Raw genomic sequence first — 19,420 nt, 5'->3', positions numbered from 1 at the left:
GTAGCGAGCAGTAATAGTCTCCATGGCCTTGGACCATTTATTGCTGTGAGAACAAGTTAAAAAGGCTTGCCTGGCTAAAAGGGAACCTGGGGCTTTGATTAATTTACAATAAAAACTGATAATTCTAATGTGGGCTCTCGCAACAATGGAGGGGAGGCCCAGTTCTGTTCTTAACTGTGCAACAACTGAGCCCTTGGGGAGACCCAGTACCTTTCGTGCAAAGGAGTTTTGTAGAATCTCGAGCCGTTGTAGTGTTTTTAAATTCCACCCCCAGATTTCAACCCCATACAGTAGCATCGGGAGGACTTTGCTGATAAATGCTTTTCTGATTGGTGGAACCAACTGGCCGCCTTTTGCGTAGAAGAATTTCTCCAAAGCTTTGATGGTTCTACGGGCAGCCAGGATTTATATATTTTATATTTACTATATTTACTATAACAAGATTGCATCGTGTCTTTTTATGAGGGAATAGAAGGGCTTTTACCAGGAATCCTATATTTAAAGAGGCTTAAGCAAGCCTGCAACAAGGTAACCACCGTGCAAATTTAAAAAGGGGAATGTTTGGAACTCTGCTAAGTTCTAGAACTTGCTAATGCAAGTTAGGAAGGATATTAGTAAACAATATATCCTTCTCCTGCCTCCCTGAACATCCCCACACTTCCAACTCTCCCATTCTATGATTCTGTGATGGAAACTTGAGCCAAAGTGTTGACACAGAAACTAGGGAGCTAAAGATGCTTTTCTGGCAGTGGGACAAAATGTCATGGCTAAAATCCTGAAAGGAGAAACCGGAAAATACTGGAAAACACTGGTTCCTTCCAGAAGGGTTTGTTCTTTTCTGCTGAGGCAGCTGGATTTATTATGATTTGCATTTTGTTATCTCAAGGTCACACTGAGCCCATCCAGACATGGAGCTCCTTGGCATTGAAGACCAAGACGGGTTCCAGAAAAAGAGACCGAGGTGAATGTGTGGGTCATAAGCTGGGAGTCATTGGAAAGGAGTCGCTGGGAGTGGCAGAAGGTTCTGTTGAGCAGGAGAGAGAAAGAGCTCCATGGAAAGACAAGGCTGCGTTGGGATGAGTTGGTGTGGGAATTATAGGCAGAGAAAAATATACATCCAGCAAAAGGCGATGCAGTGTAACTCCTGAAACTGTTCGTAACACAAGCTATGATCTCGTATGAGGAAAGGGATTTAATATGCCTTCTTCCCCACCCCCAGTGGATTAGGAAAGAAGATTAGTAAAAGAAGAGGAAGCAGGATTGGATGAACATTGAAAGAGACAATAATTTTGGACTGTGACTTCCAAAACTGTTGGAACAGTTTTAATAAGGCTTTATAGAAACTGGACCTAAAAACTGGAGAAATACTAATTTGGATTATTAGATGGTCATTATAAGAGTCATATTGCACTGTCTGAGAGGTTAAAATTTGAAGGCTGGGCTGGGGGGGGGGTGGAATGAAGGAAAAGTGCCATCTTGCTGAAGGGGAGGAAAAAGTCTGGATACTAAATACAGCTGGGTTTATCCTGGAGTGCAGATTTTGAATAATTACTACTACAGAGGAATGATCACTCAGGGTGGGAGACGGGGAGAAGGGGGCACCCAGGGGAGAGCTGTGGGAGCCTGCCTATGTGTTGACAAATGATATGATATATATGATACAAATGTGATAAAGGGTATTATTAGTTATTCTCCCCGCCCTTTCTCTCTTCTATACAAATGTGTTTTGTAAGGGTTGTTTAATAATATTGTTTAATAATGCATTATTATTTTTCTATTTTGGTTTTACCTCTGTATGAATTCTTTGATGGGAAGTGAGACTCTGTCTGTAACTGAAGCTCTTCCCACATTTCAAGCATTGATATGGTTTCTGACCTGTATGAGTTCTTTGATGGGTCATGAGATAGGAACTGTGACCAAAGCTCTTTCCACACTCATGGCATTGAAAAGGTTTCTCCCCTGTGTGAATTCTTTGATGAAAAGTGAGAGTGGAACTGTGACGAAAGCTCTTTCCACACTCATGGCATTGAAAAGGTTTCTCCCCTGTGTGAATTCTTTGATGGGTAGTGAGATGGATCCCCTGGCTGAAGCTCTTTCCACATTCCAAACACTGATATGTTTTCTCCCCTGTATGAATTCTTTGATGGGAAGTGAGCTTGGTCCCCTCCTGGAAGCTCTTTCCACATTCAAAGCACTGATAGGGTTTCTCCCCTGTATGAACCTTTTGATGCGAAGCAAGACTCTGCCTGTAACGGAAGCTCTTTCCACATTCCAGGCATGGATATGGTTTCTCCCCTGTATGAATTCTGTGATGGGAGGTGAGCCGCATCCTCTCACTGAAGCTCTTTCCACATTCCAAGCACTGATAGGGTTTCTCCCCTGTATGGACTCTTTTATGCTTTGTGAGGCTGGTCCTCTCCCGGAAGCTCTTTCCACATTCCAAGCACTGATACGGTTTCTCCCCTGTATGGACTCTTTTATGCTTTGTGAGGCTGGTCCTCTCCCGGAAGCTCTTTCCACATTCCAAGCACTGATAGGGTTTCTCCCCTGTATGGACTCTTTGATGGTATGTGAGCTTGGTCCTCTCCCGGAAGCTCTTTCCGCATTCTAAGCACTGATAGGGTTTCTCCCCTGTATGAATTCTTTGATGGGAAGTGAGACTCTGTCTGAGACTGAAGCTCTTTCCACATTCTAAGCACTGATAGGGTTTCTCCCCTGTATGAATTCTTTGATGGAAAGTGAGACTGGAACTTTGACTGAAGGTCTTTCCGCATTCTAAGCACTGATAGGGTTTCTCCCCTGTATGAATTTGTTGATGGGAAGTGAGACTGGAACTGTGACGAAAGCTCTTTCCGCATTCGAAGCACTGATAGTGTTTCTCCCCTGTATGGACTCTTTGATGGGATGTGAGGTTGGTCCCCTCCCGGAAGCTCTTTCCGCATTCTAAGCACTGATAGGGTTTCTCCCCTGTATGAATTCTGTTATGGGAAGTCAGACTGTTGCTCTGACTGAAGCTCTTCCCACATTTCAAGCACTGATAGGGTTTCTCGCCTGTATGAACTCTATGATGGCTAGTTAGATTGGAACGGTGACGAAAGCTCTTTCCGCATTCTAAGCACTGATAGGGTTTCTCCCTTGTATGAACTTTTTGATGCAAAGTGAGACTTCTCCTGTAACGGAAGCTCTTTCCACATTCCAGGCATGGATATGGTTTCTCCCCTGTATGAATTATTTGATGCAAAGTGAGATGATGCTTTCGATTGAAGCTCTTTCCACATTTCAAGCATTGATAGGGTTTTTCCTTTGTATGAATTCTTTGATGGGAAGTGAGACTATCATACCGATTGAAGCTCTTTCCACATTCAAAGCACTTATAGGGTTTCTCCCCTGTATGAATTCTTTGATGGGAAGTGAGACTGCAACTGTGACGAAAGCTCTTTCCACACTCATGGCATTGAAAAGGTTTATCCCCTGTATGAATTCTTTGATGGGAAGTGAGACTCTGCCTGAGACTGAAGCTCTTCCCACATTCCAAGCACTGATAGCGTTTCACCCCTGTGTGAATTCTTTGATGGGTCTTGAGATGGCTGCTTTGACTGAAGTTTTTCCCACATTCACAGCACTGGTATGGTTTCTGACCTGTATGAATTCTTTGATGGGAAGTTAGATGTATCCCCTGGCTGAAGCTCTTTCCACACTCCTGGCACTGAAAGGGTTTCTCCCCTGTATGAATTCTTTGATGGGTAGTGAGATGGATCGCCTGGCTGAAGCTTTTTCCACATTCCAAACACTGATGGGGTTTCTCCCCTGTATGAATTCTTTGATGGGAAGTGAGATGCACCCTCTGACTGAAGCTCTTTCCGCATTCCAAGCATGGATAGGGTTTCTCCCCTGTATGAATTCTTTGATGGGAAATGAGAGAATCCTTCCGACTGAAGCTCTTTCCACATTCCAAGCACTGATACAATTTCTCTCCACTGTGAGTTCTTTCGTGTGAAGTAAGGCTATCCCTCTGAATGAAGCTCTTTCTTTGATGGGAGGTGGACTGGGAGCTCTGATGGATGTTCTCTCCACACCCTGAATATTTATAAAACTTCTCCGCTATGTCAATTCTGTTGTGGTCCCCCTTGTTCTTCCCTTCCAATTGATCACCATCTGCAATGAAGAGAGAAGCTAATTAGAGCTTCGGGCAGAAAAAAATTAACGAATGCTTGTGATAGAGGAAGAACTGAAGAGAGTTAGAAGTGTTTAGCCTGAATTAGGTGTTGAGTCACTTGAGCTACTAGTCTCAATGCCAGAGCTGACTTAGCAGTTGAGCTGCTCAAATATGGTCGCAACATGTGGATAATTAATATAGTAAATGTTTTATTATTAGTAATAGAATATCATCCAAAATTTACAAATCATAAACTTCAAAATTCTCGGCTGCGGCTCCAATCTGGTGGAACGCTCTGTCACAAGAGACTAGGGCCCTGCGGGACCTGACATCTTTCCGCAGGGCCTGCAAGACAGAGTTGTTCCACCAGGCCTTTGGTCAGGGCGCAGCCTGACTCCCTCCTCTGGCAACCTGCACAGAATTTTGCTTAATCGGTTGCCATTAATTTGATTTTAATTAATTTTTATAATGAAATATTTTTAGAGTGTGTGATTATTTGATTGTTTGATTATTTGATTATTGTTAGCCGCCCTGAGCCCGGCTTCGGCTGGGGAGGGCGGGATATAAATAAAATTTATTATTATTATTTATTATTATATATATAGGTAAAGGTACCCCTGCCCGCACGGGCCAGTCTTGCCAGACTCTAGGGTTGTGCGCTCATCTCACTCTATAGGCCAGGAGCCAGCGCTGTCCGCAGACACTTCCGGGTCACGTGGCCAGCGTGACAAGCTGCATCTGGCGAGCCAGCGCAGCACACGGAACGCCGTTTACCTTCCCGCTGGTAAGCGGTCCCTATTTTATCTACTTGCACCCGAAGGTGCTTTCGAACTGCTAGGTTGGCAGGCACTGGGACTGAGTGACGGGAGCGCACCCCGCCGCGGGGATTTGAACCGCCAACCTTTCGATCGGCAAGTCCTAGGCGCTGAGGCTTTTACCCACAGCGCCACCCGCGTCCCATATATCAGTCCATAACCAAGTAGTCAATGTAATGGAATGCTGGTGGGGAACACCACAATGTCTTTCAATGGATGATGTCCAAGACATCCGGATTGAATCAACTGTTTCTAAGAGGAATCTTCGTCAGCTGATGATGAAATTGAATACATTACGTATAATGAATGACAACAAAAATAATACTGAGCAACCTTCATATTAAATAATGAATAAAGAATAAATAAAGAATACATACCAAATAATTTTAGACAGAATATCCATATAGGTAAATGTAATACTTGTGGATCAGAGCACACTAACCAGTGTAGCTAACTGATACTGATAAAACAGATGTATAGAACTTATAAGGTTATCCAGAGGTGTGGGAAATAACAAATATTTAAGGACAATGCAAGAAAATGTAAAGGTACAGAGTATCAAATCTGGCATCGCAACGCAAGCTGAAACCATAAAGTTACAGACTTTAAATAAAACAGTTGAAATCTAGCTCAGAATTCAAACCCCCTGGATGTGTGGATTTGAATAAATAAATCAACCTAGTTTCTTGTTGTCGCAATAACCTCTCGTAATCTTTCCTGATCCCACGTTTTCTCTGGTTGACCCATAGAACCGTGTATAAATCTGTGTCTGAATGATGGTATTTGATAAAGAGTTCAACTAGGGTGCCTCTATTACTGCATTTCTTATACAGGATCGATGTTCACCTATACAAACACCTACCGCTTGTGTGGTGGATTCAATGTACAACAAGTTGCAAGGACACATAGTTAAATAAGATCCTGAGACACGAGTATTAGACAATGTAAGTAACTGAGCTCTGATCCACAAATATTACATTTACCTGTATGGATATTCTGACTAAAATTATTTGGTATGTATTCTTCATTTATTATTTATTCATTATTTAATTTGCAGGTTGCTCAGTATTATTTTTGTTGTCATTCATTGTATGTAATGTATTCAATTTCATCATCAGCTGACGAAGCTATACTGTCTTGGACATCATCCATTGAAAGGTGTTGTGGTGTTCCCCACCAGCAATCCATTACATTGACTACTTCTTGGTTATGGACTGATATATATATATTATTTTGAAGTTAATGATTTTAATATAATTATCTTGAAATATTAGGAGGGTTGTTGTTGCTTATGCTGTTAACGATACTCCAATATATTTCACTTTATTCTTTATCACCAATCCACTCACTCTCTGGAATTCATTTTTTGACTGTGCATCCATGCTTTTCACTAACACCTTAGTTTCCCCTCTATTTATTTTAAAACCTGCAGCATTTCCAAGCAGCCTTATTGCTTCTAATACACTACTAATCCGCCTCTTTCTTTCACATCTGTTAAAATTTTATTTTTTATCCTTGGCTTTTTCCCATTCCAGACAAATCTTGATATTTCTCTCTGCCATTCTTTGAAGCACGCATTCCCTGTTATTACTGGAACAGTTTGGAAGAGAAATAACATCCTTGGAAGTACATTCATTTTTAGAGTTGCAATTCTTCCCATTAAACAGAGATTCATCCTGTTCCATGTTTCCAAGTTTCTTTTAATTTCCTGCCAATTTTTTTCATAATTGTCTTTAAAAATATTTATATTTTTTGATACAGATAGGTAGCCGTGTTGGTCTGCCATAGTCAAAACAAAAAAAAATTCCTTCCAGTAGCACCTTAAAGACCAACTAAGTTAGTTCTTGGTATGAGCTTTCGTGTGCATGCACACTGTATCTGAAGAAGTGTGTATCTGAAGAAGTGTGCATGCACACGAAAGCTCATACCAAGAACTAATTTAGTTGGTCTTTAAGGTGCTACTGGAAGGAATTTTTTATATTTTTTGATGTTATCCAAACTCCTAAATATTTTACTTTTTTTATATGCCTCTATCCCTACCATCTCTGTGTGAAATATTGCTCAGGGTGAGGTGAAGGTCCTGCAGGCTTCTGTGGCACATCTCTGCTTCTTCAGACCTCTGAGCACAGCAGAGTAAACACAGCGAATTGGCCTTCTGCCCTCTGTGCTTGCATAGTGTGCATAAATTCCACTCAGCTTCCTTCTATTCTATTCCGCATAAGTTCCACTCAGCTTCTTTCTATTATAGAAGCTTTATTTTAAAAGCAGTAGAAATTAGCCAGTGTCCGGCAGGAAAAATATCTCCGGCTCGGACAAAAACGAAAGCAGAATACAAAACAACGAAACAGATTCCGAATGTAGGATCTCTTCGCCCCTCAGAGGCAGGGCGGTGGAACTGAGCTGTTTAACCCTGTAAGCTCTGGTTCCCCTCACACACCCTCTCATCCTGCGCTGCTGGGGGGCTTGTAAGTACCACCACTTACCCCAAAACCAAACCTTCACACAACTCGCCATGATGCTAGAAGCTCAAAGGTTTTGTGAACCCATCTGCCAGGTTCTTATGGCTTGGACAGTACTGCAACTTCACCAAGCCTGATTGGACACTCTTGACACACATTCTGAAAACATATGTCCAGATGTTTGGTTCTGGCCTTAAATTGCCCAGACTCTGCCAACTTCAGACAGGGTTGATTGTCCTCCCAAACAGTGCTGGGCAAGCAACACTCGCAGCAGATTTCTTGAACCAGACATCTGTAGAACTCCAGTTCCCGGCACAGCTCTTACAGTGCACTGAAGTCAGCTTCAGTAGAGGACAGCACAATGAGACTCTGCTTCCGGAACTTCCACCCAACTAGAGATTCCCCAAACTTTATGACCATCCCAGATATGGACTTCCTGTCATTCAGATTCGCCCAGTCGCTATCTGTCCAGCACGTGAGCTTGGCGCACCTATGCTGGTCACTGCCAGAATACAGAAAGGAGCTTACAAGGACAAGGACAAGAACATTGTAGCTTGACATTTCCAATTGTCCAAAAAGAACAAACACTGCAAGGCCACCTTTTTTTCCTTTCCCTTAACCTCTGGGACACTCCGTTCACCTAACATTGCTTCCCAATCAGTCACCTTTCTCTGCGTCCTGTCAGTGGCCTAGATGGACTCGCATCGCTAGGAACAGCACCTTACAAGGACCACACTTTGCTTCGTCAGTGGCTCTGAACCCCAACGTCTCATCCACTCAAGACATTCACTGGAGTGTCCCTATACACATACACATACACATACCAACATACAAACCCCCATACACACACAAACCCCATGCACCTCCCCAATCCCCTTTACCCTTTCCTAAGACCGGTGGCACTTACTGCTCTTCTACCGGCAAACCAGCAGCACTCTGCTCTCTGCTGGTTAAACCCAGCGGCACTTTGCTGCTCCTACTGGGTGGGGCTGATCAAACCCCTGACTCCCACAAAACAAGCTGTGGAGCCTACCTTTCCCCTGGGTACCCTTCTCCTGTGCAGCTGCTGTCTTTCTTCCATCTCTGCTGCATCTCCACTCAGGTACGGGGTGGGGGGCTCCCCCTAGAAAATGTAGGGTGTGCGCTTGGAGCCACCGACGCCAACCAAGCTGTTCGCTGAGCAGTGACACCCCGGTCCTTCATCCTGTCCTCGGAGAATGTGGATTCCCGGCCAAAGCACCAAGAAATGTAGCCTTATTGGAGTTCACCGATTGGGTCTGTGTTGCTCCAGGACAGGAGGAAGGAAGTCAAAATGACACCGAGGTTGGTTAAAAGAAAGAGTTTATTCTGCTCTCCGGATAGCAGAAGGCACTTGCGTGATTAGTCCCCAGCAAGTCCAAAGAAATGACAGGTTTCATGCAGTTTATATATCCTCCACGCACCCTCTCACTCCTCCCCTAGGAGCCCAGGTTGACATCACATATGTTCCTGCTCTGGTACGCTCAACCATAAAAGGATCTTCCTTCCTGTACTTCTGACCATAAAAGGATCTTCCTCTTCCTACTCTTATCTGGGAAGACGTCATAATCTCCGGGAACACGCTTTTGGCATTTTTCCCGGACATTGGTCTTGTGCGTATGTTGTGGTCAGCACATAAGATAAAGTTCTGACGTGTTTTCTTTGTTCCCCTGGAGAGCCAAGGCCATCCCTTGCCTGTCCTGATAAAGGACAGAACTGTTTATGCAGTTATGTCCTTATTATGGTTTTGCTCAACAGTTCAAGTTTTACGCATTTAAAGGTGCTCTCTTTTGAAAGAACAAAAGGGGGGGTTGAGTCAGTTTTTAAACTTACTATACAGAAACCCATTCTTTCATCAGCACCCGCTTAATACCATTCCAGGCATTCACACTGGGCTTTGTAGCTTCCCTGCTGAGCAGATTGGTAGCAAAAGCAATGTCTGGCCTGCTCTACTGGGACAGATACAATAGACTACCCAGAGCTTACTGAAAGACCTCAGCGTTCTCGAATTCAGCACGTTCTGCTAGCCGACTGTCTTTCACGTAGCCTATCTCCATGGGTGTCCTAACCCCTGCACAATTAGACATCCTGAACTTCTCAAGCAACTGCTCGATCCTGCCTTTCTGACTGAGCAAGAAACTTCCATCTTCAGACCACACTATCTGTTGTTGTTTAGTCGTTTAGTCATGTCCGACTCTTCGTGACCCCATGGACCAGAGCTCGCCAGGCACTCCTGTCTTCCACTGCCTCCCTGTTTGGTCAAACTCATGTTGGTAGCTTCGAGAACACTTTCCAACCATCTCATCCTCTGTCGTCCCCTTCTCCTTGTGCCTTCAATCTTTCCCAACATCAGGGTCCTTTCCAGGGAGTCTTCTCATGAGGTGGCCAAAGTATTGGAGTCTCAGCTTCAGGATCTGTCCTTCCAGTGAGCACTCAGGGCTGATTTCCTTAAAAATGGATAGGTTTGATCTTCTTGCGGTCCATGGGACTCTCGAGAGTCTTCTCCAGCACCGGAATTCAAAAGCATCAATTCTTCGGCTATCAGCTTTCTTTATGGTCCAGCTCTCACTTCCATACATCACTACTGGGAAAACCATAGCTTTAACTATACGGAGCTTTGTTGGCAATGTCTATCTATACACACAAGTAAATCTTTACTGCACCCAGGTTCTTGAGTTGGAAATGTTTTCCAAGCTCTTTGGCAAACTTCTGCACCTGTTTTGTCTGCCCGTGAAACATGAATGATGTCGTCAACAAAGACCAAGACCAGTTCTTCTGACCCCTTGAGGTACAGGCAGCTGTCAGCAAGACTCTTCTTGAAACCTAATTTCTCTAAGGCTTCATTCCGACACAAGTCCTAATTCCTGGCTGATTGTTTCAGCCGGTAAATTGACTTGTGCAGTTTCTACACAGTTCCTGGCCCATTGCCCTCAAACCCTGGAGGAGGAAGCATGCACAGATCCTCCTGGAGGTCTGAGTTCAAATAGGCCACATCCACATCAAAGTGATGCACCGGAAAACCTCTTGGTGCAGCAATGGCTAAGGGCATGCGCAGAGTTTCCCTTCTGGAAGTGGGAGCATATACCTCAGTGTAATGCAGCCCCTTCCGCTGCATGAACCCTCTGGCTACTAGTCTAGCCTTGTACTGTGGTTCTCCAGTTGCTGTGGGTCTAAGACGGTAAACCCAGTGACTGCTCACGGCTTGTTTGCCCGCTGGCAACGTTGTGAGGGAGAACACACCTAGAGACTCCATTGAGCTCATCTCCTTCTGCATTGCCTCATGCCATTTCCTGGCTTCTTCCTGAGGCGGTTTCTGAACATTCTCAAGACTCACAGATTCACATTGAGCCATACCTACCCACACGTTTGTGACTGCAAACCTGTCCGGAGGTTTGCCTTTTGTGGTGTGAGCTGAACATCTCAGCACAACTTCAGGTGCCCCCTCTGACCCACTAGGGCCAGCCAGAACATCCTTGCTGTCAGAGAGCTCCCCCTATGATTTGCTGTGCCTTCTGGACTTCTCAGCTGGACCTGTGGGTGAGGAAGGAGCTCTTCCCGGTTCCTGCTCTGGGTCGGGACTCGGTGCCTCAGCAGCAGGTTCAACCTCTACCTCTTCCTCATCAGCAGAGTCAAGCAGACGCTCTGAAAGAATATCAGGATTCCCATGTATCCACCCACTCTGTTCATAGAACTCAGCACTGCTGCTCAGTAGAATCCTGTTGGATAGGCAAATCTCCACCCCTTGGTCCCTGGCTCATATCCACAGAAAATCATCTTTTGGGACCTAGGGCCACCCTTTCTGCGCTTGGCCTTTGGCACAAGGACCCAAGCAGCGCAGCCAAACACACGGAAGAAATGCACCTTGGGCTTCTTCTATTTTCTGTGCAGCTTCTTCTATTTTCTGTGCAGCAGAAAATAGGGTGTGTCCCCTACAACAGAGCAGAACAGAACAAACGATTCAGAGTGAACAAAGAAGTTTGCCATGCTTCTCCCCAAAACCTCTGGGGGTGCCCAGCATCAAAAAGCAAAGATCCGGACATCTCCTTAAGCGTTCTGTTCCTGCGTTCTACAACGCCATTCTGTTGGGGACAGTGCGGAACTGTCAGCCTATGACATATTCACTTCTGGCGAAAGAAACTGCAGACTTCCGGGTTAGCGCGATCGACTAATGGCGGATTCCCTCTGAGCTCCGGAGGGAATCGGCTCCGCAGAATCGGGTCTTGCCGCTGCGGCGATGCGGGGACCCTCAAAAATCACAGGCGGTGAAGCCTGTGAGCGTGGTGACTCAGCGGGCACCATTTGCGCCCCCCCGAGCTGCGAAGGAGCCTTTTTAAAGGCTCCGGAACGGGGACGGGGTGAGCAACGCAGTGCTGAGAGTCAACTGCTTCTTCTGCGGAGTGAAGCCACACTGCCGTTGTTGGAGAGCGCTGATTTCTTCTTGTGAGCAATTGGACTTTAAAGTAACAACCCGTGAGTAGTACGGAAATTGGAATTTTAAATTTTTTTATGAATTAGGCATGAGTGAGGAAGGCTTAAACAGGAAGTCAGCCCCCCCTCTTTGTAAATAATTTAAAGCAAAGGACCTGCCAACTAAGGTCGAGAGAATTCTTTTTTTCCTTTTTGGTAAAAGACTTTAATTTCACGGTTTGGCATTATAAGAAATCTTACTGGAGGATAAAGAACTAATTTTGGGAGGCGAAGTGTCACCCCCCCGGACCCGGGAGTGCTCCGCAAGAGAGCCTGTTGATGAGGTATTGAACAGTTTGACAGCTGTCAAACTAGCTGTCAAGACGGAAAAGAGAACTTTGTTTCTGTTGCTTCTGCTGGTTATTTTTGTTACAATTTGTTGAAAATAAGGAAGAGCTGATACAAACTAACTTGACTTTTGGATTTGAACTGAAAGGAACATCAAGGAACCAAAATCCCTCTAGAGGGGGTTTTGGGACATTACAAGAATGGCTGGAGGAGGGAAAATCCAGGCTGAGTTGGGCAGAGCATTTGTTCTCTTGGGAAAGTTACAAGGCCAAATTGATGTTTTGGCTACAAATGTTACAACTCTGTACTTAACAGTAAATAACATCATTGAATTTGATAAGGATTTGAATCAGGAAGCCTATGCAACTGGTCAAACAGAGAAAATCGAGAGCTTTGAGAATTTGGAGAAGGAGACATATGTTGTCTCTGAAGAAAAGGAAGGAGGAGCTGTAATTTTACTGATGTCAAAGGAGAGCTTGAGGCCTGATATGATGGCAACAAAGGAAAATAAAAACTTGATGTGGAAATTCTGGCCTGAATTGGGGATTAAGAAATGGAGAGATTTTCTTATGTGGAGATCTGAAGACCTAAGGATTACAAATTTGATAAAGGTGGAAGTTGGAGCTTTGGGGATTTTTGGACTTGAAAGGAGTAAGAAACAAGATTTGGAATACCCCATAGGCTCCACTTTTAAGTATGGAGGTCTGGCTGGAAGAAACATGGGTCCTGTTGGGCCGGAGCTTCTCCGAGATTTGGTGTTCAATATTAAGGACTATCAAAAAGACCGGCAGAGAGGAACTGAGAGAGAATTAAGAGCCTCGGATGTGAGATCTCCAGGCTGATAGTAGATCAAGACTGATGGACACTTGTTGGGGGCTGAAACTGGGAAAGGGGGGGTGGAGTTTGGGAATCCAAAGGGTACATAATTACAATTTATTCTGTTTTTATTTTGTTTGTTATTGGTATGAAAATTGGGAAATTCGTGGAAGGGAATTCTGGACGATCTTAGAAAAAATGTTTTAAGAATGAGTATTGATGTATAAGTATTGATGTTTAAGTTTGGATAAGGTAAAATTGGTTTTTAAATTGAATTAAATGAAATGAAAATAAGGTTAGCAAAAATAAATTGAGGAAATGGATGAAAGCGAAAAAGTAAAATAATAATATGTTAAAATAAATTATTAAGTTAAAGTTGAGAAATAAGTAATAAGGATTGGCTAAGCTAATAATTTGAATTGGAATACAAGAAGGGGAGGTGTGAGGAGGTCTGAGAAATAAGTTAAAAGAAAATAAGCAATTGAAATTTTATGTGTTTTTAATTGTTTTTTAGTTTTGTATTTTTAAAGTTTTTGTATGTTTGTTATTTTTTTGTCTATTTTTGTTTTTGTTTTAGTATAGAAAATGCTAATAAATATTCATTAAAAAAAGAGAAAGAAACTGCAGCACAGACCCAGAGAACTCCTCATGTTGGGGAGAAGCATGGCGAACTTCTTCGTTCACTCTAAATAGGGGGTTCTGAAGTCTCTCCCCGAGCTTTGAAACTCTGGGTCTTTGCAATGTTTATTCAGAAATTCCTGTACCTGAGTCTCTGACATTAATCTGAACCTCTCTCTTCTAGAAGTAAAGGAAACTCCCTCTGGGAATTCCCATTTGTAATTTATTCCTGCTCCTCTTAGAATTGATGTCAGGTTTCAATACTTCCTTCTCTTGACTCTCAATTTAAATGGGATTTCTTTAAAAATGTCAACTTTCTGCCCTTCAACCACCAGGTCATCCTCAAAGCTTTCTGCATTACTGCATCTTTCCTTTTCCTTGTTGTAAAAGTCAAGAGTATGTCTGGCGGCTGTCTTTTCTCTCTTGAAGCTCGGGTCCAAACTCTGTAAACATTCTCAAAACATTCTTCCATTCCTTCCTGTATCCCCATCCATTCCCCCAATATTCCACCCTGATAGCTAGCAAGGCTCTTCTCTCCTCTTCTCTTTCCAATAACCCTCTTATTCGTACCATGTTAGCATTAAATTTTAATTGAAAAAGTAAATTCTGTTGTTCCAGTTCATCCTGTCTTTCTGCCAGGCCCCCTATCGCCCCAACCAAAGCCAGTTGATCTTCATTTAATCCCTCAGTCGACTCCACTCTTTTTTTCTAATTTTTCTACCTTTACCTCCAAAGCATTTACTTTTTCATCCAGTTTATCAAATTTCTGCAACAATACTTCCTTGGTGTTCTCTATGTCTGATCTTCCATCCCTAAATTGTTTGTTCATAGTCTACTCCAGCCCTTATGTAAAGCCATAAGTTCAGCCATTTCTGTTTTTGGAGTTTTTTCTATCTCTTCTTGTGCTGTTTCTTTCTTTATGATACTCTCTGTTTTACTGGCTCTTGTTTAGATTTCTCTTCCATGTCAGTTCTCAAAACAAACTGTTCCTAAACACTTCTGTCTCAAGGACACTTTAGCCCTCCTGTCTTTTTCTCACTCTTGCTTTGTATACAACAGTTCTCCCACCAATCCAATTCCCACACCCTTTTAAACCAAACTGTAACAATACTTTCAAACTTACAGAATTATAAAAGTTCCACAATATCCAAGAGAGCGAAAAGAGGGCAAAATCACCTTTATATACAATCGACAAAAAAGAATAAAAATGCAGGCCACAACAAAAGTCTAACAGTTACCATTTTTCAAACTTACTGTTACATTGTTTCCTTGTATTGTGTGTGCATGCACACGAAAGCTCATACCAAGAACTGACTTAGTTGGTCTTTAAGGTGCTACTGGAAGGAAATTTTTTTGTTTTGAGTATGGCAGACCAACACGGCTACCTATCTGTAATTGTTTCCTTGATTATGATTAGCACTTGGCAAGCTTCTAGTTATATTATAATCCACAATGCGTCTTATAATCCAAAATATTTCCACTGTGAGTCCAAAAATTTTCCAGACATATTTACAATTTAAATTAGGTTTATAATCCAAATGGTAATTGTAATCCAATATACCGTAGATTCCGGTGTATAAGGCGACTTTTGAACCCCGGAAAATCTTCTCCAAAGTCGGGGGTCGCCTTATACGCTGGGTATGGGTGGTGCGGAGCTGAGACCGCCCCCTGTTGCTGCCCAGCGTATTAGGCAACTGGGCTTATAAGACAAACCCCCAAATTGCAGCTGCCAATTTGGGGAGTTATCTAATACAGTGTTTTTCAACCACTGCTCCATCAGATGTTGCCTGATGTGCCGTGGGAAAAATTGAAAAATTTGAAAGATTTTAAAATAAAGTATTTTATAATTTTTCATATTTCTGTTTACTTACTATTTCATAATAAAGTAATTATAAAATACTTTCTTTGTGTTTATTTGATTCCTATTCAAGAGAATTACTTTATATATAGTCAATATAGGCACAGAGTTAATTTTTTTAACATTTTCTAATGGTGGTGTGCCTCGTGATTTTTTTCATGAAACAAGTGTGCCTTTGCCCAAAAAAGGTTGAAAAACACTGATCTAATAGGCCCAGTCACCTAATATGCCGGAATCTACTGTATATATGCTATTTCTTTCAGTTTTTATTCCAATACAGGACCTGGTCTTTAAAAATAAATCCCGTTTCCCCCCCCCCTTTCTCCTACTCCAGCTCTTACCAGGCACCTCCCCTCCCTGGGATTACCACCCAGTTATGGAAAAGTGTCCTCCTGCCAACTTTGGTAGGACTTGCCAAGATCCAGGGTCCTTTTTAGAGGTTTTTTAAAAAAGAATTTGCAATGTCTCCAAGCCTTTCAGTGCTTTCATTCATAAAATCTGCATCCCCATTCAAAAAAACAGAGTACTCCAATCGCTTCCTGTATCTTCCTTTTAAGGGACCAAAGAACAAAGAGCTACAGTTTCTTCTTGTATCCAGAGTACATAGTGTTAATAGGTAGCAAAGTAACAAAGTGCAGTTTCAAAAGTATCTAAAGACCGATGTGTCTCCAAAGGTTTTTTTTCCCATTCACAAGCTTGTACTGCAAAATCTTCCCTTCAAAAGACGGAAGCTGACTTCCTGTTTAGATTCTGTCTTTGCCAAATCTAAATTAAATCCAATTCTTTTTATTTTGAAAAGTCCATTGTTGTTGACAATACCTTTTTTCCTTTGAAAGTCTGCTGCTTCAGGTGGCGATTTCTGGTTTCGGGTTTCTGAGCTGCGCTGGAGCCATGGGCAGGCTCAAGCCACTGTCTCTCTCTCTCTCACATACACACACACACACACTCGCTGCCGAAGCAGCGTCAGGGCTCCGGCAATCGCTCCTCTTCACGCCCGGCTGGTCCCCTCGACACCCCACTACCTGTAGGGCACTTTGGGGGGGGGGCTGTCTAACCCTGGCACTCACCCCCACTGCTCAAAAGCCCCGGTAATGGTCGTCTTTTAGACGGACGACTCGCACCGCACCGCCATTTCCCTTTGCAGACAAATCGGAAGCCCAGAATCAGGTTACTTTCAAGAGTCATGACTTCTAGTGCTGCCCAATGGATTGGTAAGTTGTCTGACATTGGTAGAGCATTCAATCACGGTGCTGGTTTTAGACATTTTGAGCTGCCAATACATTGCGGTGGTCGGGGAGCAGTGATGTATTCCTAGCTCAAATTGCCTGCAGATGTCAAAGGCACAGGCAGGCAGGTGGAGGAGGCGGAAATGGTGCCCCCCGAGCAAGCCCCAATACCTTGCGGTTCCATCCATGTCCCCATCTCCCCTCCCCTGGAACTCACCAGATCTCTCAGAGGTCCCTGGGAGGGAACGCTCAGAGGTTGTGCGAAGGGATGCAGGAGACAACCTGACCAGGTCAACCGTCCATCTTCCCCCTTCCATCCTTCCACGCTTTGCAGGATCTGTCTCTTTCTTCCTTCCTGAGGAGTTGAGAAGCCACAACAAGCTGCAGGGTCCTGGGAGAGAGGAAGAAGCAAAGGGAGCCTCAGAGGCCCTGCAGGGATTCTCTTGCCCTAGATATTCTCCTGCCCCTGGAGAAGCACAAATGGGGCAGCCCCTTCCCGAGAGAAGCCCCATTTCTAAACATCTCCAGTGATTCCAATTTCCTCTGTATACTCCTCACCCCACTTTGTAAGGCTGGCATGGTCTGCACAGTAGTGACCTCAGAGTAGATCCCATTGAACTCAGTGGGGATAACTGACAGAACTTGGTAAAAAAAACCAGTCACCGTCCTGTTCCCAAGCCTGAAAACTGCAAGCCCAGAGCATGGGCAGAAAATAGCAGAGTAGATATTACATGTAGGTGCCCCCATGCTAGGTGCTCTGTATGGAGAGCCCTGTTCACAATCTTTGAGCTCTCTCATCACAAGCCAGGCAAATGTTGTGGCCGTATCTGCCTATGTCAGGTGTTGCATGGGGTCCAAATCTGTATGTGGAAGCAGAGGAGCCGGTGATGCCACATTTTTGAAATATCAGGAAACTAATACACCTCTCCTCCTTAGATATCATCTGTGCTTATACACCATCTTCGCAAGACTACAGTCCCAAAATGTGGCCCCCACCCTGGCACGGAAGCAACCAAAGTATAGATCTTCCACATGTCCTAAATCTGCAGTGTTCTTAAGAACACCAGGCATGTATATCCTCCAAAAACTCCAGAGGTGAGCTTTACGCTCCTCTTGTGACAAGATTCCCAAAGGCTTAGGGTAGCTTGACAGAACTAGTCTATTTTGCGATAGCACCAATGTCCCCTGTTAGTAGTAGGAGCCACACAATGACTGATAATCCCTCTTTTGTCCCAGAAGGTGGGGAGCAGGTGTCTTTTATCCTTGCTTTATTCTTCTTGATAATACATAAATAAATGTCCCCTTCTGTATCTTACATTTTTCTAAGAGAGCATTATTCACAATCATGCTTGCCATGTATAGATTATTTCCCCTTTAGAAAAGTCTCTCCAGCTTGCTATATATTCCGTATAGATTGTCTTATTTCCCTTTAGAAAAGCCTCTCCAATCCCTGGCTCCTGCGGGAGGGAGTTCCAGTTTTACCTACGCACTGTGGAAGTTATAAGTTTAATGCGAATAAAACATTCTGCAATAGCAGCAGCTGCAGAGAAACTCCGGGATGGGGAACATCCTTGAAAGCTCCCTCTGGGATCAGAGAGAGAAAAGTTGGCAGACCTGCCACCCAGAGCCCCCTCCTTCTCCTCCCTGCACTGCCTCACCCCCTTCAGGACAAGATCTTGGGGTCCTTCAGGCGGCTTTCCACCCTCTCCTCTCAAGGAAGGCAGCTCCGTTCCCTTGAACCCTGGCAAGCCCAGTGCAGCCAGCTCAGCCCTCTGGCTCTCCCCTTTTCTCCACGGAGGGGCCCCAGGCGTGGCCCCCGCCCAGAGAGGCTTCCCTTGAGGCTCTGGGCTGGAGACCTGAGCTGATCTGGAGGAGGAATATTCTGGCAGGGGGAAAGGCCGGCCTGGCAGGGGCTCCTCCACTGGAAGGGGCATTCTGGGCATGCCCTCCCCCCCCCAAGACCCCCCTCCTTCCCCAAAGAGGATGCCAAGGAAGAGCAGAGCTGCAGACCCCCTGGAAACTCGCCCCCTCCCAGGCTGGGCAGGGAGGAATGGGGGGGGCAGGACCCTCTGCTCCCAGACTTGGGGGTCTCCCCCTGCAGCCCCGGGACCCCCTTCTCCCATGGGCACCCCAAGGGGGAAGAGAGGGGAGGAGACTCACCGGATTCTTCCCAGGAGGGAAACCGAGGCAGCGCGGGGAGGAGACAAGAGAGAAAAGACGGGACTGGGCACGGAGGGAGGGAGGGGATTCTGCTCTGGAGGACCCGCCCCGCCTCTCCACTTCCTGTCCTCTCTAGGACCCCGGCTCTGTTGGATTTAACCCTTCGCAAGCTGAGCTCAGCCCCCCCCCCCCGGCTGGCTGGCTGGCTGGCTGTCCTCCTTCCCTCCCTCCCAGAATCCGGGGGTCCAGGGCATGTGCAGAGTTCTCTGTGATTCTCGGCTCAGATGCCGCTTAGTGCCCTGCGCCCAGATGGGTGGGGGATAAATACAATAATAATAATAATAATAATGTTTCACCTGCTCACTAGCCGAGTGAAAGTCTGCTGCAATATTAGGAGGGTCCCTTGGGAGCAAAAGCCCCCGCTGGTAAAGCAGGAGACTCTCGATTTCAGGGTCCTGGGTTCAAGCCCCACTTTAGGCACGGCAAAGGGTTGGACTGGATGACCCTGAGGGTCATCTAGTCCAGGCGGGGGAAGGGGG

At 44.7% G+C, this 19,420-nt stretch overlaps 2 protein-coding genes and 1 long non-coding RNA gene across 5 annotated transcripts in view; 1 reads left to right on the top strand and 2 right to left on the bottom strand.

The window, feature by feature from the left end:
• Nucleotides 1-19,420, top strand: part of LOC309337113 (zinc finger protein 621-like) — a 158,166-nt gene that overhangs the window by 87,002 nt on the left and 51,744 nt on the right. The window lies entirely within an intron of this gene.
• LOC309337429 overlaps nt 1-19,420 on the bottom strand; it is a 41,443-nt gene that overhangs the window by 2,609 nt on the left and 19,414 nt on the right. The gene's annotated exons all lie outside the window — the stretch shown is intronic.
• Nucleotides 1,311-19,012, bottom strand: LOC309336569 (uncharacterized protein). Its single transcript, XM_081852535.1, has 3 exons — nt 18,882-19,012; nt 16,939-17,112; nt 1,311-4,155 (listed from the first exon to the last, which is right to left on the bottom strand). The coding sequence occupies exons 2-3, from the start codon at nt 17,036-17,038 to the stop codon at nt 1,775-1,777; spliced, it is 2,481 nt and encodes an 826-aa protein (XP_081708661.1). The 5' UTR covers nt 17,039-17,112; nt 18,882-19,012; the 3' UTR covers nt 1,311-1,774.

Source organism: Podarcis erhardii (assembly GCF_964252035.2).
Source record: "Podarcis erhardii genome assembly, chromosome: 2".
Lineage (NCBI taxonomy): Eukaryota > Metazoa > Chordata > Lepidosauria > Squamata > Lacertidae > Podarcis > Podarcis erhardii.
Note: the sequence above shows the minus strand (reverse complement) of the source record. Positions and strands in the feature narration are given on the sequence as shown.

Bases quoted from the DNA above. Each gene is read 5' to 3' on its own strand.
- LOC309336569 (XM_081852535.1), bottom strand. From the start codon at position 17,038: ATGGAAGGGGGAAGATGGACGGTTGACCTGGTCAGGTTGTCTCCTGCA. The intron at 4,156-16,938 runs GTGAGTTCCAGG...TCTTCATTGCAG, and splicing joins AGGGACCTCTGAGAGATCTG to ATGGTGATCAATTGGAAGGG.